The sequence below is a fragment of the Diabrotica virgifera genome, chromosome 2 (genome assembly GCF_917563875.1).
Source record: "Diabrotica virgifera virgifera chromosome 2, PGI_DIABVI_V3a".
NCBI lineage: Eukaryota > Metazoa > Arthropoda > Insecta > Coleoptera > Chrysomelidae > Diabrotica > Diabrotica virgifera.
The window spans coordinates 259038521-259066212 of NC_065444.1; the positions used below are offsets into that span (position 1 = coordinate 259038521).

The following is a 27692-nucleotide window of genomic DNA, read 5'->3' on the forward strand; positions in this document are numbered from 1 at the left end:
ACCTCTATGAATGTGTCGGTAAGCTTGTTGTCACATGACACCACGTGAATATTCGATAATTTTGCAGTTGCTAATTTTTTACTGTCTTTGATAGACGTCTCCTGTACACGTAAAAATGGCTTCGACGATATCGGCAAGACAGGCTAACAGAGAACATGTTTTGGCCGTATCCAGAGACTTCATATCCCAACCAAGACTCAGTAAGTATTATCTTTTATTTTGGTGCCATCTTTCCTACTAAAAACTACCGAAGATTGGGTGGGTCTTGATAACTAATGGACGACAAGAATCTGGTCATATGACCAAAATTTTGATATTATTATTGATTATTTTTGGGATCCTGAATGTTTTAAAAATATTCTTCCTGGGATTTTTGTTTTGTTGAAGTGTTTTTTGTTCTGGGGCTTGAAACAGTAGTCTTCATCAGCTGTTTATGTTATCATGTGACATCTTATGATATTGCCACTCCTAATAAAATAGAAAATTTTGACAAAAGTATTAAGTAAATAATATACCAAGAACTTATTCTAATGACCAAATATTTAATTAATAATATAAACTTAATTGCAGTACAGTAATTTGTATTGAAGGTAGTTAAAATTTCACTTTTTTTTACTTAAGTACCTCATCAATAAGTTATTAGAAACAAGGGCTAGTTTGAGTGGCATTTATTGGAAAATTTAGTATGTTACATTGTGAAAGGGGTTAAGCCTATTAATATTCTACATTTTAATAACTTAAACACATTCACACTTCATTTTGAATTAATACACTTTGTTTTCTTTTTGCAATTTATTCTTATAACATGTGATTAGTATTAATAAAAGATACCTATTAGAACAATGTGATAAGTTTGTCTCTTTAGTGTTTTTTTGTGAAGTAAATTTTTTCTTGTAGCACTTTCAAAGTTAAAATTGTTGTTCATAACTTTTACTATTGAACTCATTCAAGTTGTGGGAGTTTAAAATGAAAACAATGATTTTTTAACTATCATATGACTTTCATAAGTTTTATTAATGCATTCACTGCCAACCACACCAATGTGGCGTGCTCGGCTCTGTAAGCTCTGTGCCAAGCACTCCAGTGATGTGGTGTACAGGTTTGTGGATAACAATGTTTTTAAGTAGTCAGCACCCAAGGTTCTATTCAAATTTTACACTGACAGTGAACTGGTTGAGGTCTTGAACATCTAGATAATTTTTTAAAGACTCAGTTGTAAGAGGATAAAAAAAATCCTAACAGAACCAAACTCCTTATACCCTCTTCTATACTACTTCTTATACATATTTTCTAGTTCCTCAGATCTTTTGATAATACAGTAAAACCTCGATAAAACGGACTAATTGGGGAGGATGGGGTGTCCGTTAAAGCTGAAGGTCCGTTATATAAAAATAAGTTTAAATTAAATCCAAAAACTTTTTTTTAATATGTACACTGTGTATTATAAATGTTATTAGATCGTCGAGATGCGATCTTACCTCCGATAACTTCATTTTTGGCAGTGTTGTTTTGTCTTCTGCGCTATCTTCACTTCCATTCTCATTTTTTAGGTTCATAACGGCATCTGCTATTTTACTTTCAGTAATGATGTTATATCCAGGGCCACCTTCATCTACTTCTAGCCATTGTAAAACATCTTCCTCAGTTGCTTTCTTCTCCGGCACTATTATGTATTGTCCTACAGAAACCAGCAACTTCCCACCCTTCTAAACCTATTACCTGCTGCATCTTGGCCATCAAAGTATATCGTTAACAGAACGTTGTTAATTTTTTTACATTTGATCGGATTTTTTGTCAGTTATATCCGAAGTCCGTTATATCGAGGTTTTACTGTAATTGTTTGATCTGTTGATGTGTTTTTCCCTCTTCTCTCCCTGTATCCATGATCTGGTCATTGGTTTTGAACTATGACCTATTGTTTCTGTATCTACTGCTTTGTTAATCACTTGTGGTGCATTATATTATTCCATCCATATCAGTTTAGTTTTTTTTCTATGAAAAAACATTACATAATACAGTAGACTCCCTGTATAACGAGAACTAAAATGGCAGACGAATTACCTCATTATAAGCTCATCTCGATATATCAGACAACAATAATGTTGTGCATACATATGAATATGTAGTTTTCTAAACATTAACTTCCTATAGTGAAGCAATTCCCAATATAAGATGCTTAATATTGTTTGAATGACGCTTTTGAAAACGCGTCAAAAACAGGAAGAAGTTGATAGGATGTGGAGTTTGTTACATCACAGATTTTAGGCACACACAGATTTTGGGCATTTCTGTATCCAGGCATCTGGAGTATTTATTTACAGCCATCACTGCGCCATAAACAGGTAAAGAAACATGTTCTTCAATCTCATTTTTCCTCATAACCAAATATGCCTCATTACAGAGGTGTTCTAGTTCAATAGGAATTTCATGGGACACCTAATGTACCTCGTTATAAGCGAAACCTTGTAATACCCTTGTTCGTTATAGAGAGAGTATACTGAAATAACATTTAAGGATAGAGTAAAAAAGAAAAGATAATTGATAATAACAAAATAAAAAAAATTAACAGAAAGTAAAGCATTTTGAATAAGGAAACGCCCCTGTCAGACTTCATTAGATTACAAAGATTGCAATGGGCCGGACGTGTGATAAGAATGGGAGAGGATAGGCTACAAAAACGAGCACTGAATGCTAGAATGCAAGGAAAGAGACAGGTTGGGAAGCCACGAAAACGCTGGGAAGACACAGTAAACAGCGATGCACAAGCCCTTTTAGGAGTCTGTGTATGGAGAAGAGCAGCCACAGACAGGCAAGGGTGGAGGCAAAAAATAAAGGAGGCCAAGGCTCAATTTGGGCTGTAGTGCCGTAGAAGAAGAAGAAAGCATTTTGACTAGATGAGATCCCTGAGTGACATAAGGGAAATAATTGGGAACACCATTATAGGAAAAAAGGACAAATTGTCTAGTAGGTCTGTTTAATAAAATAGAAATTGTGCATTCTGGTTTGCTTATCAAGATCTTAATTTCTGAGCTACAACTGCCATAATACATATGTACACATAAACTACAGTAGAACCCCGCAAATCCGAACTAATTGGGGGGACAGCCTGTGCAGATTCCGAAAAGTTCGGACTATCCAAAAGTTAACCTAACAAATAATTCAAAGATTTCGTTGTCGTTGATTTTGAGTAGTTGCACCTGTCTCAGTCTCTCCCTCTACCACTAAGTTTCAAATCACTGCCTATCAAAAGTCTTGCCTCAAAAGAAGAAGCTTGTGCACCTGGCTTTAAATGAATATGCAAAGTTTGACTCTTATGGCCTGTTGTAATGCTGCAGCAACAACGAAATACCTTTAACGATCATTGGAAAATCTAAAAAACCACGAGCTTAGAAAGGCGTTAACATGAACGCTTTACCTGTTTATTATAGGGCCCAAAGAAAAGCATGGATGAATAGTGCACTTTTTAAGGAATGGTTTGAAAAACGATTTTCTTAGAGCCCTACTTTTCTTAGACAATGCTACATCACACGCCGGAGTCAAGGGACTTATATGTGATGAAATTAAAGCTGGTTTCCTACGAGAAAATGTGACCCCATTATTGCAACCCATGGACAGTATTCTGCAGTTTATAAAACTGCATTATAGAAATTTGTTAGGAACTGTATTAGAAAGTGAGGAAAGTTCCACTACTGACATCTTGAAAAAAAAATCAGCGTAAAAGATGACTTCTATTGGTTGGCTGAGGCCTGGGTGAACTGCCTTGAGACTTTAATAAGAGAATCGTGGAAGAAGTTGTGGCTAGATTTACAATTTGAAGAATCTTCATTTTTTGTCTTGAATTTTTTAATTTTTTTCACTTTCCGTTAGTTCGGATTTGCCGAACGTTCGGATTAGCGGGGTTTGGATTTACGGGTTTCTACTGTATCTATAAATCATATCTACATTACTACCATGGAGACCTAGGGAAACAAAACAATGTTTAAAATTAAATTTTATAACTGTATAAATACATTACATTGCTGACCAACTAAACCCAACTAAAGAGATCAAATGCAGAATTGAAGCAGCTCATACAGATACAGTGGCGGCTCGTGAGTTTTTCAATAGGGGAGGCTATACCTAACTGTAAAATAAACTGTAAATTATCTAGACAAATTTGTACTAGCAAAAAAAATCCTCCAAAAAAATCTAATTAAGGCCCCATTTTTTTTGACCATTTCTTATTTAAATTTTATAAAATCATCATAATTCATAATTATTTCATAATATCATATCATTTTAAAAATAGTTAGTATAATTGTAAAAGTGTATTACCAAAGTTTGTGTCGTTTATTTGTTAACAATTCTATCTCTGTAAGTAGATATGCATATCAAAATAAATACAGATTTGAAGTTTTGCAGTCCATACAGGTTGAAGGTTTACATTGTTTAAGATATTCAACTGAATTTTTTTAATTCTAAAAGCGGCTTACTCTGCAAATGCAAAAACACGGTAAATTACAGATATTTTGCTTTGCATTACAGATATCAGAAAAATTTATTTAAACAAGTTGTTCCAAATATTATTCTAATCCCACATACCAAATTTCATCACAAAATTCGCACTTTTAGTTTTTTCATTATTTGTAGTCAGGTTCCTAAAATCCGGAGAGGAGGCTGCTGGCCGAAAAATCTCACTTGCCCCATCTCCGGGCAGCGTGTGCGTTAAGCGATGGAGTGCAGCTCTAAGAAGACCATCCATCCATCCAATGGCACTACAGCCCAAATCGAGCCTTGGCCTCCTTCAACAAGCTTCTCCAATCATTTCGATTTAAGAATGAAGTACTCTGCCTCCATCTTGCAAAAATGGAGAACCTTACCAGGCACTCAAATTTATCTGTTTTGTCCTTTGTTAAGTGTGTAGTTATATGTTAATTTAAGTTGCCACCAAACTATTTCATATTAAATGACATTTGAGGATATTACCTTTTTTTTATTGACGAAATGCCCCTGAAGATGCTCTAGATAGCGAAAGTATACTTGGGCAAGATTAAATAAATTCAGTGCTCGATATCTGCTTTGCCTTTGTAAAATTCATATATTCGAGCATTCATCCATTTCCTAATTTGAATAAGGGTTTTGATATTATTTGGAACCTTGTTTTATTCTTAGATCTTAACAAGTGAGATAAATTTCTTTATTAATAATATTAATATCTTTCCTCATTTTCAATAAAACTATTTACATTTTAGCTTACAAAACTGTATCTGGTGTCAACGGTCCACTAGTAATCCTCGAAGATGTCAAATTTCCTAAGTTCAACGAAATTGTCCAACTCAGATTATCTGACGGAAGTTTAAGATCAGGTCAAGTACTTGAAGTCAGCGGTTCCAAGGCTGTAGTACAAGTATTCGAAGGTACATCAGGTATCGATGCCAAACACACTGTCTGTGAGTTCACAGGAGATATTCTCAGAACTCCAGTCTCTGAGGATATGTTGGGAAGAGTATTCAACGGCTCTGGAAAACCTATTGACAAAGGTAAATATAGCATGAAGAAATATGTATCATAAATACTTTTTTAGCACATTTATTTTTAATTTTTTATTAGAATAAAACAAATTATTTTTGCTTGTCTTGGTTTTTGGAACTTTTACTTCAAATCTATGTATTTAATTACAATAAGAAAAAACTTTTCTGCAAAGACTTTCCTTATTATAAATTTTAGTTATCTGGACTTTTACATTCTAAATTGAAAAAAAGACAATTTTTAGATATTAAAAAAAATTATTATATTTATGGTTATAATTATTTTTTATACATTATTAAAGATTTATGAGATACATAAAGATTTTGAGGTATACAAAAAAATGTTTTTTGTTGATGACACCATAAGGTATAAGAGGACGGCTGAACACCTTGTCAGGTGTGACGATTATGTTGTAACGGATGGTGGCAAATGGGGTATATGGGACATATATGCCTCGTAACGCACCCAACGTAAGTTTGTAAATATCTATAAAAGCAACCAACGTCTTAAGTAAGTAGTAAAAATTATGCTTATTTTGATGCGTCTACTTACTTTGACTGCCTTCTAAATGAGCACCAGATCCATGCATTTTTTCCAAATTTCAAAACAATAATTTTCGATAAATTTCAATATTATAAAACACATGCTTGTTCTATAAGTTTTAGAAAGCAACTGTAGAGTTCTCTACTATACAGTCCCTGGCCATATTATTATGACCACCTATGAATTTATACAAAAATCAACTCTTCCACAAGTACGTTTTGTTTAAAATATGATTTTTAAATTTAATCTTGGTATGCAATGTTAATGATATTCATTAACTATAATATATTTAATAATAAATAGCAATAATATATTTGAAAATATTACATATTTATACTTTTTTAATATTTTGTTCAACTTCTGACCTTAATCAGATGGAAAATATTTGGGAGCTTTTAAAACGAGAAATTTCTGATGAAAAGGTCACTAACGAAATTGTTTTGATTAAAGGACTAATATATCGTTGAAACCACAATGACAAATTGAAGCAAAAAAAATTTAACTGCAATCAAAGTATGCCAAGAGGGGTACTAGTGGTAATCAAAGTTAAAGGGGGCTCAGCAAAATATTAAAAAAATACAAATATATGATATTTTTCAATGGTTTATTGCTGTTTATTATTAAATGTATTATATTTAATAATAAACACCAATAAAACATTTAAAAATATCACATATTTTTATTTTTTCAATATTTTGCTGAGCCCCCTCTAACTTTGATTACCGCTAGTACCCGTCTTGGCATACTTTGAATGCAGTTCAATTTTTTTTGCTTCAATTTGTCATTGTGGTTTCAACGATATATTAGTCCTTTAATCAAAACAATTTCGTTAGTGACCTTTTCATCGGAAATTTCTCGTTTTAAAATATTTAAAATATTTTCCATCTGATTAAGGTCAGAAGTTGAACAGAATATAAAAAAAATATATAAATATGTAATATTTTCAAATATTTTATTGCTGTTTATTATTAAATATATTATAGTTAATGCATAACATTAACATTGCATAACAAAATTAAATTTGAAATCATATTTTAAGAGGATCGGAACGTATTTTCGGCTGCAATGCTATTCAAATGGGGATTCATTTTTTTCAAATCCTGAGAAAACTAATAAGTATTTTGGAAAAATTTAAACGCAGAATGAAATATTACGTTATTAGCGAGGGCCGAAAGTCCCTGAGAACTTCTACAATGTCTATTTTAATAAGTTACAGGGGTGAAAAAACTAAGAGAAAATTTAGTGTGATTTTTAAATTCAAATATCTCATTCAAAATAAACTTTTTATTTATTCTAAGGGACTTTCGGCCCTCGGTAATAATTTAGTCTTTCATTCTGCGTTTAAATTTTTCAAAAATATTTATTGGTTTTTTCAGGATTTGAAAAAAATGAACACAATGCCGTGGTAATATTTTCCAAATCTGTCTTTGTCTTACAACGCACTCAACCGAATATAATATTGTCAGCATATATTGTCAGTCAGACACTGACAATCAGTGACAATTTTAAATATTTGACATTGCATCGGGAATATTTTGAGAAATTGATTAAATATTATTGATATATAGTGTATTTGATAAATAATTGATTTAAGACGTGAACTTAATAAAAAGTTATTTATTGTGTATTATTTGTGAAAGATCCAAGCAGAGAATACATCAGATATATCCTGTGATCCAAGTATTTTGTTGTTAGAGATGTTCAATATTGTAAGCGTTCCAAAATAACAACATATTATTAAAAAATCACTTTAACACTTTTCCTCTTTTCTCGATTGATTATTAGTTTTTGTTGTACAAATAAATTATTACAATCACTGAAAACATAGTTAGTGAAAAAATTATTACATTTATTAACTGAATTAATAATTTGCAATTATAAAAATAACAGTTATCCAAGAACATTCAAAAGCCATCTCTTTAAATTAATTATGACATTTTCAAGTAGAATGACATTCTAGTAATGTTTACATATCCACACCAGTGTGAATTTTACTACACGTAATTTGCCGTGTAAAGACAGAAAAAGTAGGGATACACGTAAAATATATGCGAATTATGTACCCATAGCCTTAGACAAAACGTACCTAGTGGAATAGTTGATTTTTGTAAAAATTCATAGGTGGTCATAATAATATGGCCAGCGACTGTACATAAGTATGTTTCAAACACATACAGTCGGAAAAATGAAAGAATACCCATGAACGAACATATAAAACACGCTGTATTTTCCTGTCACCGTGTCACAAAGAAAATTGTCCAATGCAAGTACATGTAACAATAATTATTACATGTACTTGCGCTGGACAATTTTTTGGGTGACACGGTGACAGGAAAATACAGCGTGCTTTGTATGTTCTTTCATGGGTATTCTTTCATTTTTCCTACTGTACATATAGTTTATATAATTTAAAAGAAGAAGCAGGTGCGGTGTCATGTGCCGTGTTGTATACAAACGAGCTCAGGTAGATTACCTTTATAAATACAGATATAACTTCATTTCTAATTTTAATTTCTGAATAAAATTGTAGGATAGTATTTCCATGATACTAAAAAATGTTTTTACATGAAAAAATCAATTTTTTGAAAATTTAGAAAGTAAAAGTTGACAATAATTTAGTACAAACAGTAAACTAGACAATAAAATTATTGTGGAGTACAGACAAACAGTATTTGTGTTCTTGATCTAGTTTTAAATAAATTGTTTACACAATTAACAAACTAAATAAATTTTTTTAGGATTAAATTTTTTTAAAAAATTGTAATTTTGGCTTCGTGTTTATGTAAAATGTATGGAGCATTTTAAAATAATATTCTACGAATTATATAACTTTAGGTCCCCCAATTCTGGCTGAAGACTACCTAGATATTCAAGGACAACCCATCAACCCATGGTCCCGTATCTACCCAGAGGAAATGATCCAAACTGGTATCACTGCCATCGATGTGATGAACTCGATTGCCCGTGGTCAGAAGATTCCCATTTTCTCAGCTGCTGGTCTGCCACATAACGATATTGCTGCCCAAATTTGTAGGCAAGCCGGTCTTGTCAAAATCCCAGGCAAATCAGTTTTGGATGACCACGAAGACAACTTTGCCATCGTGTTCGCTGCTATGGGTGTTAACATGGAGACTGCTAGGTAAGCATGGCTCATTGTCGGCTATATGGTTTATGAAGTGTATATTATGTCTTGTAACAGTCAATATTTGGAAAAACAATGAAAACATTTTTCAATTTCTAAACAAGTAATTGGACTTCGTAAGTCGTAGGTTTTCACCCAAAGTAATCGAAAGTAGAACTGGAAGACGATATTTGAATTTTACGTGTAACTTTGCGTGGATTGATATACGAATTTACTAATGTTGAGTCATTCTTACTAAACTTTGACATTTGTCACCTCATTTGTGATTCTACCCGGTATAATGGCAGAGGAGTTACATTGGCGGTCCTACGGACCGACGGAAAGATTGCCCAGGTCAAATATCTCACCTTAGTACCATCCTTGGATTATCAGCTTTTATTTGACACCTCATTTGTCATTCTACCTGGTATAATGACGGAGAAGTTATATTCGCGGTCGTACGGACCGACGGAAAGACAGCCTAGGTCAAATATCTCACCTTTAGTACCATCCTTGGATTATAAGCTTTCATTTGACACCTCATTTATTATTCAAGCTGGTATAACGATGGAGGAGTTATATTCGCGGTCGGAGGGACCGACGTACAGACCGCCTAAGTTAAATATCTCATCTTTAGTACCATCCTTGGATTATCAGCTTTCATTTGACACCTCATTTGTCATTCTACCTGGTATAATGACGGAGGAGTTATATTCGCGGTCGGAGGGACCGACGCACAGACCGCCTAGGTCAAATATCTCACCTTTAGTACAATCCTAGGATTATCAGCTTTCATTTGACACCTCATTTGTCATTCTACCTGGTATAATGACGGAGAAGTTATATTCGCGGTCGTACGGACCGACGCACAGACCGCCTAGGTCAAATATCTCACCTTTAGTACCATCCTTGGATTATAAGCTTTCATTTGACACCTCATTTGTCATTCTACCTGGTATAATGATGGAGGAATTATATTCGCGGTCGTACAGACCGACGGACAGACCGCCAAGGTCAAGTATCTCACCTTTAGTACCATCCTTGGATTATCAGCTTTCATTTGACACCTCATTTCTCATTCTAGCTGCTATATTGCCGGAGGAGTTGTGGTTACGGACAGACGGACGTGGATAATACAAAGATTTCACATTTTTTCAAAATGGGTGAAAACAATATTTTTATTTTCTTGCAGTCCAAGATTGAAGCATTTCTAGTAATATATAATATACTGTTTAAGCTGTTACAATATACAATAATGTAACTCTACATTTACCAAATTATAATTCCAGATTCTTCAAACAAGATTTCGAAGAAAATGGTTCTATGGAAAACGTATGTTTGTTCTTGAACTTGGCTAACGATCCAACCATCGAAAGAATCATCACCCCACGTCTTGCTCTAACAGCCGCTGAATTCTTGGCTTACCAGTGCGAAAAACACGTGTTAGTCATTTTAACTGACATGTCTTCATACGCTGAAGCTTTGCGTGAGGTATGTATAGCGTTTTTTTCTGTTAGTATTGATATTTTAAATTTTTGTTTCAATTAGTTCAAATTATACCTAATAACAATGAGTTTATTGAAGTTTCTAATACAGCCAACGGCCAAGAATTCGATCCACGTCTATTTTGTTATGTAGAAGAATAAAAATTATAGAAGCTTGGGTGTAAATGTATAGTTTGCACAAAACAGCCTTGTATTTATGAAGTCGTTTATTCAACCATATAACATTTTTCGAAAAATATGATAAAAATGAGATTATCTTTCATACATCACTTGTCATCCATCGTACATTCCTTGTCGTTTGTCATTTATCGTCGGTTACATCAATATGGAACTTGCACATTTTTTTATTACATAACAATTTTCAGTTTTGTATAAAAATGAGATTTCCAAAAATTCACGCTTCAAAAACTCATAATAACTTAGAAGTACCTACAAATTTAAAGTCTTCTGTATTTTAAAATAGTTCAAACGACCCGTGACGTCACATAGTTTAACTATATGGTTCCGTTTATGATTATATTTAGTTATATTCTTCTTTAGTTTATTGGCCTCTACCTACTTGGGTATTTGGCTAGCACGTCTTCGCGGAATAAAGGAAAAATATTTATATTCTAATGGCATTTATATGTCATTATAATAATATATACCAGTTTGTTGAGATTGGAGTTTGATATAGTTATTGAAGGAAAGAAAGAAGGTTTACTATGGAAAATAAAACCATTTTGTAAAAGTACAAATTTTCTATGAATAGTACAAACGATCAAGAACACTTGTAACGTCATATAACTGTATTTTCTACTGTATTTTCTTCATAGTTAAAGGCATAGGAGCTGGTTACCTAAATGTAGAATCAAATCTAGACCTTTATTCTGATCACACACCAATAATAGCACAAGTTAGTGCCACAATTATAGAAAAAGGACTTCCTGTAATGCTGTTCAACAAGAATACCAATTGGGAACAATATAGAAACCAAATTAATGCAGAAATTGACTTAAAAATATCATTAAAAACAAAAACAGAAATTGAAACTGCAGTAAATCAATTAACAAACATCATCCACACTGCTGCGAAAAATGCAACACCAGAAATATCAAATCACAAAAAAAACAACACTGCCCAGTAATAATAAAAAAGAAAATAGCTGAAAAAAGAAAACTCCGAAGGATTTGGCAGCGCAATAGATACCCGGATAAATTATAAACAAACAGGATAAATTATGACAAAGCTTCTAGAGAATTGAAAGAGCTTATTAACAATATAAAGAATGCATCATTTAACGAATACTTAGAAAATCTGACAAGTACAGAAGATACAGACTATTCGTTATGGAAAGCGGTTAAGAACTTAAAAAGACAAAATGAACAAATTCCTCCGATTCGTAAAAGAGACCGAACATGGGCACGCACTGACGAGGAAAAAGCAAATACCTTCCGAGAATATCTGGAGGAAGTCTTTCAACCTCTTCCATCGCAAAATACGCCTGAAGTAGAAGCTAAAATCAAAGAAACTCTTGAAGCTCCATATCAAATGTCCCAAATTCCAAAACTCTTCAAGGTCAAAGAGGTACATGAGACAATAAGAAGAAACTTAAATCCAGATAAGGCTCCAGGGTTTGATTCTGATCAAAGGCCGTCTTATTAAAGAACTCCCAAGAAAAGGGATTGTGCTAGTAACAACAATATTCAACGCGGTGCTACGATTAGGACACTTCCCTGCCCAATGGAAAGTTGCCGAGCTTATACTTATTCCAAAACCTGGAAAACCAATAAATGAAGTAACATCATACAGACCAATCAGCCTGCTGCCAGTTCTTAGTAAACTCCTAGAAAAGCTACTCATAACCCGACTGGCTCCCATAATAGAAGAAAACCACCTGATTTCTGAACACCAATTCGGATTCAGAAAGGATCATAGCACAATTGAGCAGATCCACAGAGTAGTGGACGAAATAAATGAAGCATTTGAGCAAAAAAGTTACTGCACGACTGCTTTCTTAGACGTGAGTCAAGCTTTTGATAAGGTTTGGCATAATGGACTACTATTTAAATTAAAAAAATCACTCCCCCACACACTGTACATTATTATGGAATCCTACCTAAAAGAAAGATATTTTACTGTAAGGTATGGACAGACAACATCAGAAATCACATTGATAAAGGCAGGGGTACCACAGGGCAGTGTTCTTGGTCCACTTCTCTATCTTATGTACACAGCTGATCTTCCAGTAAGCAACCAAACAATCACAGCTTCCTTTGCAGATGATAAAGCGATAATGGTCAAACACAAAGACCCAGTCATAGCCGCAAGAATTCTCCAACAACATCTAGTGAAAATACAGGACTGGACAAGAAACTGGAGAATCAAAGTCAATGAAGTAAAATCAGTGCAGGTTACATTTACCAAATGCAGAGGTACAGTGCCACCTGTTACACTAAATGGACAAGATCTGCCTCAATCTGACAGCGTTAAGTATTTAGGGATGCACTTGGATAAAGGACTGACCTGGAGAAAGCACATTTTTAACAAACGAAAACAACTTGGCTTGAAATTCAGCAAATACTATTGGCTATTGGGAAGATAGTAAGAAACTTAGTTTAAAAAACAAATTATTGGTGTATAAAGTAGCCTTAAAACCAATATGGACATATGGTGTACAACTATGGGGTACGGCTGCAAACTCAAACATAGAGATATTGGAACGCTTTCAGTCGAAGGTACTACGGACGATAACAAATGCACCTTGGTTTATACCTAACAGAGAAATCAGAGACGATCTTCAAGTAGCCACAGTAAAGGAGACAGTGAGTGAATACAGCAGCTATTTGGTAAAATTAGAAAACCACCCTAATAATCTTGCACTAAACCTGCTGGATAATAGTGAGCAGACTCGGAGACTGAGGAGGCACAAACCACTGGAGCTACCGCATAGGTTCTAAGCAGCAGTGAAGTGAAGTGTCGTGCAGTGCAGTGCAGTGAACTACTTACCCTTTCAGGACACAGTTCAATAATTTAAGAGGCTAGTGGAGTCTTTGTTATCATTGGATAACAAATCCAAATTTATACTTACACCCCTTTGAACAAATAACTAACATGCTTATAATTTTTTTGTTTATTGATTGCATGTAGTGAATAACCTATAATAAAAAAAAAAATTTCTACTGACGTTTATAATGTCTAATTTAAAATTATATACAATTTTGTTTATTTTGTTGGTGTAGAATGTAAACACATAACCCGATGACGTCACGACGAGTTTTGGACTGGCTGGTATAATTTGAATTTTTAATCGTCTTTAGGGGCCAAACTAAAGACAAACAAAACTTTTTTATCTTTGATACATGTTTTAAATTACGTTCTGTTGTGATTTATACATTTTTTTTTCGAATTTTAAATTTTATGCAAGTTTCCTATTGCCAATAAAAAAAAAACGAAAATAGGAGATTTTTCTTCTTATATTCTCTTAATTTAATGAGTATCTTGTATTTCCTCTTCGGTTCTTATGGCAGCCTGAATACGTATGTCTTTAATAAACTAAGTTGGCAGTGTCTGTGTTTATTTGATATTGTCTAATCTTCAAACATCTTAAGGCCAAAAAAGGTACAAAAGGTTCATTAATATCAACTATAGAGATCAAAAGAAGTAAAGAACATTAAAGAAATGATTAAAGTAATAAATTAAATCAAACGAAAATATAATTGGGTAGACAATAAATGTAAGACGAAACTAGAACTTACGAATTTTTTTTGACAAAAATACATACAGTGGGAAAGTTAAGTACAATTATCAAGAACAAAGGCGAAAAAACTAAAAAACACTCCGAATGAAAAAGCAGAACATAAAGAAAGAAATGAAAGAAGTATTGAAGGAAGGAAATAAGAAACTTCTAATGACACTAAAGAAATTAAAAGTGGCTATAAAGAGTGGCTACTGTAAAGTAAAAACGGAGACCGAATAGATAATCCCGATGAAGCAAGTAATAGATGGAACGAACATTTTGACGAATTTCTTAAGGCCATCGGTACATAATTCGCAAATATTTTACGGCTATCCCTACTTTTTCTGTCTTTACCCGGAAATTACTTGTAGTAAAATTCTCACTGGTATGGATATGTAAACTTTACTTGACAATGTCATCATTAACTTTAAAGATGGCTTTTGAATGTTCTTGGATAACTGTTACTTGTATAATTAATTGCCTTAATTATTAATTTAGTTAATTAATATGATAATTTTTTCACTCACTATGTATTCAGTGATTGTAATAATTTATCTACAGTACAACAAAAACTAATAATCAATCGGGAAAATATTAAAAGTGATAAAGTGATTTTTTAATAATATATTGTTACTATGAAACGCTTACAATTTTGAACATTTTTAACAACAAAATACTTGGATCACTGAATATATCCTGGTGTATTGTCTGCTTTGGATCTTCCGTAAATAATAAACAAGAAATAACTTTTTATTAAGTACACGTCTTAAATCAATTTATCAATATTATTTAATCAACAACTCAAAATATTCCCGATGCCATATCAAATATTTAAAATTGTCACTGTCTGACTGACAATATGCTGACAATTTTCTATTCGACTGAGTGCGTTGTATGACAAAGATAGATTTGGAAAATATTACCACAGACATTGTGTTCATTTTTTTCGAATCCTGAAAAAACCAATAAATATTTTTGAAAAATTTAAATGCAGAAGGAAAGACTAAATTATTACCGAGGGCCGAAAGTCCCTTAGAATAAATAAAAAGTTTATTTTGAATAAGATATTTGAAATTAAAAATCACACTAAATTTTCTCTTAGTTTTTCACCCCTGTAACTTATTAAAATAAACATTATAGAAGTTCTCAGGGACTTTCGGCACTCGCTAATAACGTAATCTTTTAATTCTGCGTATAAATTTTTCAAAAATACTTATTTTAGTTTTCTCAGTATTCGAAAAAAATGAATCCCATTTGAATAGCAGTGGAGCAGAAACTACGTACCCATCCCCTTAATAGAGAAATGATTAATATGTAATAGACCGCTGAACATAATGGATGACATCATCATCATCATCAAACCAATTTACGTCCACTGCTGGACATAGGTCTCCCCCAATTGTTTCCACACTTCACGGTTTTGTGCTGATTTTTGCCAGTTTTTACTAATCCGCCTGATATCATCTGTCCATCGTGTAGGCGGCCTTCCTCTACTTCGTTTATCTTCTCTTGGTCTCCACTCCATCAGCCTTCGTGCCCATCTTGAATCTTTCAGCCTGGCGACGTGTCCTGCCCAGTTCTATTTGAGCCTGGTGATACGTTCTACAACATCTGCGATACCGGTTGTTTGTCTGAGATCTTCATTTCTTATTTTATCCCGTAGAGTTACGCCCAGCATGGATCTTTCCATGCGCCTTTGAGCAACCCGCATTTTCGACGCTGTTGCCTTGGTTAGAGTCAGTGTCTCTGCTCCATATGTCATTACCGGTAGCACACATTGGTCAAACACTTGTCTTTTTAAACCGATCGGTATACTGCTCCTAAATATGTCTCTCAGAGCTCCGTAGGCTGCCCAAGCAAGAGTTAATCTTCTTTTTATTTCGCATGTTTGGTTATCTCTGCCAATTCTAATTTCATGACCCAAGTAAATGTACTTTTCCACTAGTTCTACTTCTTGTTCGCGTATAATCAGCTGTCCGCTAGGAATCAGATTAGTCATAAATTTAGTTTTAGAAAAGTTCATTTTCAGGCCTATTTTCCAGCAGATAGCGTCTAACTCATTTAGCATTTTCTTTACTTCTCCTAGGTCATCAGTTATAAGGACTATGTCATCTGCAAAACGAAGATGATTTAACTTTTCTCCATCTATTTTGATCCCTTTATTGTCCCAGTTGAGCATCTTAAAGGCATATTCCAGAACAGTTATGAATAGTTTTGGCGAGAGCGTGTCGCCTTGTCTTACGCCGCGTTCTATGCTTATTTGTTTGGTTTTATCATGTAACTTAACACTCATTATTGCCTCTTTATAAATATTATAGATGAGTGTACTGCAACGGTAGTCAATGCGGCATTCATTTAGAGCTTCTAAAATGCTATCCAGCTCTATCGTGTCAAAGGCTTTATGAAAATCCACGAATGCTAGGACAAGGGGTTTATTATATTCTATTGACTTCTCAATTAGTAACTTGACTGCCTGCAGATGGTCGTTTGTCCCAAAGTTTGATCGAAATCCAGCTTGTTCTTTTGGCTGGTAAAAATCTAGCTTCTTTTCTACTCTTGATGTCACTACTTTTGTAAAGAGTTTGTATAAGTGGTTTAGCGGGCTAATGGGTCTATAATGTTCTAAGTCTGTCTTATCTCCCTTCTTATGCAAAAGTATTGCTACTGCGTTTTTCCATTTTTCAGGTATCGACTTTTGATGAAGGCATAAGTTGAAGAGATTTTTTATTTTACCTATAAGAATGTGGCCTCCGTTTTTAATGGCCTCTATTACGACCCCATCTTCACCTGGTGCTTTTCCATTTTTCATTTTTCTCAGTGCTTGATGGATTTCGCTAGTGGTTATCTCTGGTAGTATTTCGGAGCCTTGGTTTATTATTTTCTTTGAAACCGCTTCCCTCAGATTATTTTGATTCAGCCTTTGGCTCCTATATAGTTCCAAATAAAATTCTTCTACGATATTTAGTAAATCTTCTCTGTTTGATGTTATTTCGCTGTTTTTATTTTTTAATTTATGTATTTCGCATTTTCCGTTGGTCAATTTCCTTCGTAAAACTTTCAAATTTTTATTTTCTTCTATGGTTTTCTGGATGCTTTGAGTTTTATACTTCCTTAGATCTTTTCTGATTTCCTTTGACACTTTCTTGTTGATGTCTCTTAACGCACTTTTTTCAGTATTTTCGCTTCCTCTCATTTTACTTCGCGTTTTGATTAGTTCTCTAGTTTCTGGGCTTATTTTTTCATCTCTCTTCTTTTTTGGGCAGTTTTTTCGTTGACTTTCTTCAATGGCTCTAATTATGTTTTCATTTAAGTTATTTATACTTTCATCTGAAGTTGTATTTCTTTCCAAAGCAGCGTTTATATGGTGTTGGTATTTATCAATTAATGGGGGAGTCCAGGCTTGCAAGGTTTTCTTTTTTATTAAACGATTTCGTTCTTTTTTGAGGTCTATTTTTATTGTGGCTCTTACCATTCGATGGTCACTTCCTGTAGTAAATTTATTTAGGACGCTCACGTCTGTGATAATCTGTTTTTTGTCGCTGATAATGTAATCTATTTCATTTCTTGTTTTACCATCAGGACTTTCCCACGTCCACCTTCTATGTAGTTTTTTAACGAAAAAACTGTTCATTTGGAACAAGTTATTCTGTAGCAAAAAGCCTAAGAGTGTTTCTCCCCGCTCATTTCTACCTAGAGTTCCAAAATTTCCTAGTGATGTCTCTGCTTCGTCTTCTTTAAGGCCTAATTTTGCATTAAAATCCCCACACAGGATTGTAAAGTGGGTGGGTGTGTCTTTTAGAGCTACAGATATATCATCATAAAAGTCTTCAACTTCTTCGTCTGGATGTTGTGTTGTTGGAGCGTATACCTGGATAATTTTCAGTTTATACCTGTTGTTGAGCTTTAGGGTTACATAGGCAACTCTTGTAGACACACTTGTGTTTATGGATGACATAGATATAGGCAAATCAAGCCAAGATGAAACATTAGAAATAATCAAAAAGTTAAAAAACATTAAGAGGCCTGGAAAAGCCAAGTAACAGTGAAAAACATAAAGTATGGAGGAAATTATTAAAAACCAAAATGTGTGAACTGATTAACACAATTTGGGTAAAAGAGCAAGTACCACAAGAGGAAAACGACACTTGCTAGTTCCAGTTTATAAGAAAGAGGACAGAATTATCAGTAGTAATTCCACGAGAGCTCTAAAATTATCGATTTGTTTCCCGAGTGATACTTTAACAATTTTAATTTCACGACCCGAAGGGGCGTAAAGAGATGAAACTAGTAGAGGTTGCAAATTCTCAATAGAAACCTATAAATTTACAATTATACTGATAGTTTCCCTCCGTTAGACGTATCGGAGTCAAGACAGGAGAATTTTTTAAATTCTCCTGTCACAGTGGTAGTTGCCAAACTCCTCTGATACATCTAAAGATGGGAAACTATAAATATAATGTAAATTTTTAGGTTTCTATTGATAATTTCCCACCTCTACTAGTTTCATCTCTTTTTGTGTCACAATGTATTATGTTTTCCGTCTTGTGCGTTGTTTTGTCAATTTTTAGCGCACTCATGACTGTATTTACGACTACTTATTAGGAACTACTGTTTTCATGTGGAATTTTGTAGTAATAAGTTTCTCTATATTTTAGGTATCTGCCGCCAGAGAGGAAGTACCCGGTCGTCGTGGTTTCCCCGGTTACATGTACACCGATTTGGCCACCATCTACGAACGTGCCGGTCGTGTCGAAGGCCGTAACGGTTCCATCACTCAAATCCCCATCTTGACTATGCCTAACGACGATATTACTCACCCTATTCCCGATTTGACAGGTTATATTACCGAAGGACAGATCTACGTCGACCGTCAATTGCACAACAGGCAGATCTACCCACCAATTAACGTACTGCCATCTCTCTCACGTTTGATGAAGTCTGCTATCGGCGAAGGTATGACCAGGAAGGACCACTCTGACGTTTCTAACCAATTGGTAAGTTTCTTTATGAGTATTTCAGAATTATTAATTCGTACAGAACTGCTGCCACTTTTTACCATGTTTTTACCATCTTTGTCTGTCTCTTTGTCACTTTGTCCGGGAAACCTCTTGTAATCGATTTTAAACATACCTCCCGACTAGCTAGAGGTCTGAAATTTTCAGAATAGCTCAGAACTCGATGATAATGCAATATTCAACAGCTTTTACATTGATGCATTGAGTTTTATTTGGAATTTTAAGCCATTTTAAATTTTATATGGTAAAATTAGATCTCACCTTTCTCAAAAGATGGTGCTACTAGTTTTCTCAATAGATACCGTTACTTTATATGTCATTTAAAATTTTCTATTCATTTGTAATAGCTAATAGGTCTGGATCCCGCGTATGAAAAAAAAGTTTATTAATAGCAAGTTGAAAATTTGTTAATAGCTTAAGGGTGTCTAGTCGGACAAACTTTGATATATGGGAACACTGGAACAGGGAAGTTTTAATTGTGGAACAGGGTAAAAATTTGGAACGGTCAGACCACGAAAACAGCACATGTATTTTGTCCGACAGAACAGACTTAAACTCTCCGAACAGAGATTGAACTCTCATGCAAAAATCAGACTTGTATTTATCACCAAATGGGCGTTTTAGTGAGTGGAACATGTAGAATATGTCAAATGACAGGAATTATGACAGGTGATAAATAGCAGTCTGATTTATGCATGAGAGTTTAATCTCTGTTCGGAGAGTTTAAGTCTATCCTGTCGGACAAAATAAATGTGCCGTTTTCGTGGTATGACCGTTCCAAATTTTTAACCTGTTCCACAATTAAAACTGCCCCTGTTCCAGTGTTCTTATATATCAAAGTTTATCCGACTAGACACCCTTAAGCTATTAACAAATTTTCAGCTTGCTATTAATCAACTTTTTTTTCATACGCGGAATCCAGACCTATAATGAATATTTAAAATTGCCTCGCTAGTTTGTTTAACATATAAAATTCTCAAAAATAAATATTTTATTAAAATTAAAAATTCTAAAGTTATTGTATCAGAAGGTGCAGTTTACATATAGAAAACTGATTAGTGAATATATTTTGATGAATAAATAATTTCTAATATTTTCGTATAAATTTTATGTAATAGCTATTTGTATAACAAGGGAGGAAAGTGCTACTTTTCCTCCCGAGAATGAAGTTTACTGCTCGACGCGTAGAGGAGGACAGTAATCATTCAAGGGAGGAAAAGGCACTTTACTCCCATGTTATACATATGGTTTTTCCACCTTCCTCAAATAACAAGTCATTTTTTTATTTTTACTTAATTTATTTATGTAACTAACCAACAAAATTTATTAGAACTAAAACTAACAAGTAGGTACATTATAACTGTCAACTGTCAAATATAAGTCAAATTGTTGTTCTGAAGCTATTTCCTTGTGGCATTTTTATAATTACGTATTTTTTATGGGAAATATGCCACAATTTTACTAAAAAATGAATTTATTAACGTTTCAAATATTTCAAATATTTATTTATTTGAAATAAGTCAAATTATTAATGTAAACATTGTTAAATCAGAATAACAATTTACTGTTTTTTACCATTCTGCAAAATACAGAGTGTTTTTAAATAAACGTTAAAATCTATAGATACTTACGTAATAGAAAATAGATATTGTACAGGGCGTCAATAAGTTATATTTCATGAATGAAATACCATGACGTCACTTTTACTTTTCCTCCCTAGGGAGGAAAAGTACAACTTTGCTCTCTATAAATATTTTTCCACCTACCTCTACCGAAAGTATACTTTTCCGGACCTCATTGTAGGGAGCAAAGTTTGTACTTTTCCTCCCTAGGGAGGAAAATATTTTTCCTCCCTATGGAGGAAATGTAAAAGTGACGTCATGGTATTTCATTCATGAAATATAACTTATTGACGCCCTGTACAATATCTATTTTCTATTACGTAAGTATCTACTTATACATTTTAACGTTTATTTATAAAACACCCTATATTTTGCAGAATGGTAAAAAACAGTAAATTTTTATTCCGATTTAACAATGTTTACATTAATAATTTGACTTATATTTGACAGTTGACAGCTATATTGTACCTACTTGTTAGTTTTAATAAATTTTGTTGGTTAGTTACATAAATTAATTAAGTAAAGATGAAAAATGACTTTTTATTAATTTGACGAAGGTGGAAAAACCATATGTATAACATGGGAGTAACGTGCCTTTTCCTCCCTTGAAAGATACTGCCCTCGGCAGTATCCCGAGAATGAAATTTCATTCTCGGGAGGAAAAGTAGCACTTTCCTCCCTTGTTATACAAATAGCTATTCCTTGATTTAGATGAGTTTAAAATCGATTACAAATTCTTTCATGTCATAGGAATTGAAGCAACAAAATAGTTTATAATAATTTTATATTGTGTCCTATAAGTAATAAAAACGTGATATTATAAAAAGTTCTTTTTTATAAAAGTGTAGTTATTAAATCTTTACTCACAAATTACGTTTACACCGTTAAAAAAAAAACTACCGGCACTAGTTACTTTCTTAGGATTCGATGTTTTTCTGTCAAAAGTCATGAACCTTACACCCTATTTCATCAACCACTCATCTTTTAGTCTTTCGATTCACCCAAAATTCCGAATTCTCAAGGAATGACTTTACAACTTTCCCGTTCTTGTTTATGATAAAAATAATCCCTTGCATAAATTAACTTTCTTCAGTTTCTCCGAGTTTTGAAAATCGATATGAGACACAATAGAGACCGTTAAGAGCGTAGGCGCAAAATTTCGGGCCAATGATTTTTAAATGCATTTGATGATTTTTTTTCGAATCCCGAGAAAACTAATACGTATTTTTGAAAAATTTAAACGCACAATGAAAGATTACATTATTACCGAGGGCCGAAAGTCCCTGAAAACTTCTATAATGTTTATTTTAATTAAGTATGATTTTTAATTTCAAATATCTCATTCAAAAGAAAATTTTTGTTAATTTTAAGGGACTTTCGACCCTCGGTAATAATGTAATCTTTCATTCTGCGTTTAAATTTTTCAAAAAGATTTATTATTTTTCCCAGGATTCGAAAAAAATGCATTTAAAAAGCATTGGCCCGAAATTTTGCGCCTTCGCTCTTAGTCAACAGGTGAATATAATAAGAATCTTAAAAAACAGGTGAATATAATTCATTCCTCTATTTTAATGTACAGTTAGAATAACCAATTGTTATATTTTGTTTTTTTCCTTTTTATCGTTTTTTTTTAATTTATCTACACTTGCGGATCAAAAATTCCTCAATTTATAATTTTTTATTCTCCCCTAAAATGTACAGGGTTATTCACTATATTTTGACCCCCCTGTAAACTGCTTTATTTACAGAAATTTAAAAAATATAAAATAAAAGTTATTCGATTTTTAAATTATGATTTTTTGACATATTATATATCATGCTAGTGACGTCATCCATCTGGGCGTGATTACGTAATCGACTAGTTTTTTAAATGAGAATAGGGGTCGTGTGATACCTCATTCTAAAGGTTATTGAATTCTCTATTCAGTAATATAAACATTAAGATAATTATTTATACAGGGTGTCCAAAATTTTTTTAAATTAAATTAATTGACACAAAAAGAAGAATGTATGTAATTTATTTATTTCAAAATATCTTCTACTGCTGTTAGAAAATGGATATAAAAGTTTATTGTACAAATAAACATTGCTTTTTGCTTAAATTCAATGTTCAAACTGCTAAGAGGCAGATGGGTGGCAGCTTGAACATTGAATTTAAGTGAAAAGTAATGTTTGTTTGTTCAATAAACATTTATTTCTGTTTTCTGACAGCAGTAGGATGTATTATGAATTAAATAAATTACTTACATTCTTCTTTTTGTGCCAATTAATTTAATTAAAATTTTTTTGGACACCCTGTATAAATAATTATCTTAATGTTTATATTACTGAATAGAGAATTAAATAACCTTTCAAATGAGCTAGTACACGACCCCTATTCTCATTAAAAAAATAGTCGATTACGTCATCACGCTCAGATGGATGACGTCACTAGTATGATATATATGTCAAAAAATCATAATTTAAAAATCGAATAACTGTTGTATTTAACAGTTTTTTCTAATTCTGTAAATGAAGCAGTTTGCAGGGGCGTCAAAATATAGTGAATAACCCTGTACATACATGTCATTCATTTTTCCATAATAAAAAACGACTGTAGGTTTGATTTCTTCATGGCACTTGTATAGTAGGAAAAATGAAAGATTACCCATGAACGAACATATAAAACACGCTGTATATTTCTGTCACCTTATCACAAAAAAAAAATTGGCCAACGCAAGAACATATATAATATTTATATAAGTTGTTCATATAATACTGGTACTAGTTCATTATTTTCTGGAACATAGAAAAGATGTGTTTAATATGATCGCTCATGGGTAATCTTTCATTTTACGTACTTTATGTATCATTTATATTAAATATTCCCCTGATGTTTCCAGTCTCTAAGTGTTCTAAAACATAACTATCGATTCTATTTTCATTATGCACCTGATACGGCCTTTCAAAAACTGGTAACAGTTTGGCACTTACCTCGTTATTTAAATTGGACACTCTTAACGCTCTTACTATTATTTTTTTTCCTGCTTAAAATGTAACTGGTCTTCTTGTTCTTTGTCTGTGTCTCAACAATACTTTTTTTTATTATACTCGAAACTAGAGATGACGGTTGCTGACAAAACACCGGTTTTCGGATATACTGGTTTTTTTTACTTACGTTTTAACCTAGCGGTTATAATCGGTCAAAAAACCGGTTGTTCCAAAAACCAGTGTTGGGTTTTTTTAAGCAATAGCCTATAACCAATAGGTTACAATGCTACATTTACATTGTACTTTAGTTTGCGATACTCCTTTTGAATCAATATCAATATAATTCAGTGGCAGCTCGTGATTTTTACAATAGGGGAGACTATACCTAACTAAAGTATCTAGACAAATTTTGCACTAGCAAAAAAAAATCAATTTTTTATTTACATTTTATAATATCATCATAATTCATAATTTCATAATATCGTATCATTTTAAAAATAGTTAAGTCTAATTTTGTAAAAGTGTATTACCAAAGTTTGTGTCGTTTATTTGTTAACAATTCTATCTCTGTAAGTAGATATGCATATCAAAATAAATAGAGATTTTTGCAGTCCATACAGGTTGAAGGTTAACATTTTTTAAGATATTCAACTGAATTTTTTTAATTTTAAAAGCGGCCTACTGCGAATCCAAAACACGGTAAATTACCATTTTGCTTTGCGTTACAGATATCGGAAAAAGTTATTTGAACAAGTTGTTCCAAATATTATTCTAACCCCACATACCAAATTTCATCACAAAATTCGCACTTTTAGTTTTTTCATTATTTGTAGTCAGGATCCTAAAATTAGAGTGGAGGCTGCTGGCCGATTAGCCGCCCTTGCTATATCTCCGGGCAGCGTGTGCGTAAAGAGATAATGCAGCGCTAAGGAGACCGGGTCTCCTTAAACGGTGCTGGGCTGCGCGGAGCATTAGCCAGTGACACTTTCCGGCCAGCAGCCTCCGCTCCAATTTTAGGATCCTGACTACAAATACTAAAAAAACTAAAAGTGCGAATTTTGTGGTAACATTTGGTATGTGGGGTTAGAACATTATTTGGAACAACTTGTTCAAATAACTTTTTCCGATATCTCTAACGCGAAGCAAAATAGCAAAGTAAATAAGACAGTGTAGCATGTGTAAAAAATTTATGGGAATGCTAAGCCTCCCTTGCCTCCTCTGACCAGCCGCCACTGATATAATTGATATCATTACTATCGAAAGAATATATCGATACCAAGATAATTATAATCAATCGATATATAAACGGCGTCGGAGTGTATTTCATACTGCGTAGTGGAATGGGGAAGGGGGAACTGGAAGTTGGAACTAGCCAATTTGGATCGAAAATAGAAATCGTCCTGTGTTGTCAAATCGGTTTCCGTCAGCTTAAAATTTTTCCTTTGCACACGCGGGGGCGAAAAATTTTCCCATTTTTCTCTGAATTTATTATTTTTTCCGGAGGTAACTTATCCGGCTTTTCATCAATTATTACTTTAAAAAGAAAAAACCGGTTAAGACAGCGAGAAAAAAAATTGGAAAACCGATTATTGCGGAATAAAAAAACCGGTTTTAGGTTATAACTGGTAGGTTTTTCCACCCCCACTCGAAACCAGTTCTTATATCTAACTAATATCTGTTAATTTATTACAGTATGCTTGTTATGCTATCGGTAAGGACGTCCAGGCCATGAAAGCCGTAGTAGGTGAAGAAGCTCTAACACCCGACGATCTTCTCTACCTCGAGTTCCTAACGAAATTCGAAAAGAACTTCATCACCCAAGGAAACTACGAAAACCGCACCGTCTTCGAGTCTTTGGACATCGGCTGGCAACTACTCCGTATCTTCCCTAAGGAAATGTTGAAACGTATCCCTGCAAGCACATTGGCGGAATTCTATCCAAGAGACTCTCGTCACTAGTTGGTTTATGTATAAAATTTATATATATTTAGGAAGTTTGTTAGGTTTGTTACAAATATGTCCACTTATTGTATCGATTATTTTCAATTGAGAGATATTTTACCAAAACAATTTGAGCCGATGAGATTCTACGGTGTAATTTTTGTAAATACTTAAAGAGCGTGTTTCAAAAATGCGCTTAATATAATATATTATCAATACAGAGCAACCTTTTTTTCTTTATTATTTTTTCTTGTTGAACAATATATAAAGTTCTTGAACTCCCTAAGTGGAACATAGAGCTTCAGTGAAAATGCACCATCACCTCATTCCAAGACTTTCCTTGACTTCTTACCAATTGTTGGACAATTATAACTCAGATTAATTTTACTAGGTGACAGTTCCATAAGTAAAAATATGCAATGGCTATATATTGCGTACTAAACTTAAGAAGAAAAATTGTGTCGCTCTGGAAGAAAGATTACTTGCATAAGAATGAAAATCAGTGTCATATTTTGCGTTTATGACATCCCTAGACGATACTATTTTTTCGTTACTATATTTTTTTTAAAGAGATCAAGAGCAACAATTTGGAGACTGATATTCTTATGCGAGTTGTTTTCCTACTTTGTCCTATTTTGAAGAGTCTACAATTATTTACTTACCATTTGATTAAATTAGATGAACATAAGACAATACTATATTTTTATCATGTAAGTTGATATTCCCTATGTAAATTATTGGCACAATGTAACCTCCAACTTGATTTATACATTTATTTTACTTTTGTTTGTCTATTTTTTCTGTAATAGAGTGGAAGAATTAACATTCCATTAAATGTCATTGCCCAATGTATAAAGCAATATACCTCTTACCATTCGATGCTTTTTCAGTATTTTAATTCTAGATGGTGAACGGAGATTTTTCTTGATGTAGGTTTTGACATTTTCGATGTTACTGTAAAAATCTAATTTTATGTTAAATAGATTAGTGTACAAAAATGTGAATAAACACTATACATATGTTATCTGTTCGTGTTTTACTTTATTCTGAAGAATTCCCATGGACCAATAAAATTGAGGTCAACAAAAGAGTACGGAAGGGCTGTATATTGTCTCCTATGCTCAGAATAAGTATTTAAGACAGCGCTGGAGGAAAGCATATAAGGCATAAAGCAGGGGCGGCCGGTCAGGATCGGCAGTGCCGACCCACACATTTATAGATATAGATTTTTTTTAATATTTGATTTAATCAGAGTTGATGTCATTTGTATCTGTGAAATAAAAAAAATGTGTCAGATAATACAGACTGAATTTTATTCATGGTTTTTAAAAGGATTCGGCCAATCCGAGCGTTAAGTGATCCCTGCGCATAAGAGACTTTTCAAAAAATGAATGATCCGAGCCATTTATCTGACTGTTTTCGGCAAGCCGACCCCAGCTCATTTCGAGCTTGACGATTTACACGTAAAACTTAACGAAATATGAGTCGGAGAGTAACCAAACGTATATTTCTCTCCGTATGCATTAAGCGGCAGGTACGGCACATTTAAATCTGCCGATGTTTCATTTGGAAGCATCGGCAGAAATTGTAAAAAAATATTCACGTCGTTTAATTGATATTGTAATTTATTTAAGTTGTCAGGAATTATCACTTACGGGACATGATGAATCGGAGCATTCGTTAAGTCAAAGTAATAGGGATGTTCACTAATTTTTAAATATAGTTAAATTCAATAGATTACAAGGTATA

The 27692-nt window shown here is 33.3% G+C and overlaps 1 protein-coding gene and 1 long non-coding RNA gene across 2 annotated transcripts; one reads left to right on the forward strand and one right to left on the reverse strand.

Annotated features, from left to right (window-relative positions):
- On the forward strand, positions 1-26967 carry LOC114336018 (V-type proton ATPase subunit B). Its single transcript, XM_028286319.1, has 6 exons — positions 1-200; positions 5232-5519; positions 8887-9190; positions 10462-10663; positions 19051-19389; positions 25695-26967. Exons 1-6 carry the CDS (start codon positions 116-118, stop codon positions 25959-25961), a joined length of 1485 nt encoding a protein of 494 aa, XP_028142120.1. The 5' UTR covers positions 1-115; the 3' UTR covers positions 25962-26967.
- LOC126880579 (uncharacterized) lies at positions 9134-10135 on the reverse strand. The gene is made up of 2 exons (XR_007696642.1): positions 9844-10135; positions 9134-9711 (listed from the first exon to the last, which is right to left on the reverse strand). It is a non-coding gene; the product is annotated as an uncharacterized LOC126880579 (long non-coding RNA).
- Positions 26968-27692: the final 725 nt, after the last annotated feature.

Bases quoted from the DNA above. Each gene is read 5' to 3' on its own strand.
- LOC114336018 (XM_028286319.1), top strand. From the start codon at position 116: ATGGCTTCGACGATATCGGCAAGACAGGCTAACAGAGAACATGTTTTG. The intron at 201-5,231 runs GTAAGTATTATC...TTTACATTTTAG, and splicing joins CATATCCCAACCAAGACTCA to CTTACAAAACTGTATCTGGT. The intron at 5,520-8,886 runs GTAAATATAGCA...ATATAACTTTAG, and splicing joins TGGAAAACCTATTGACAAAG to GTCCCCCAATTCTGGCTGAA.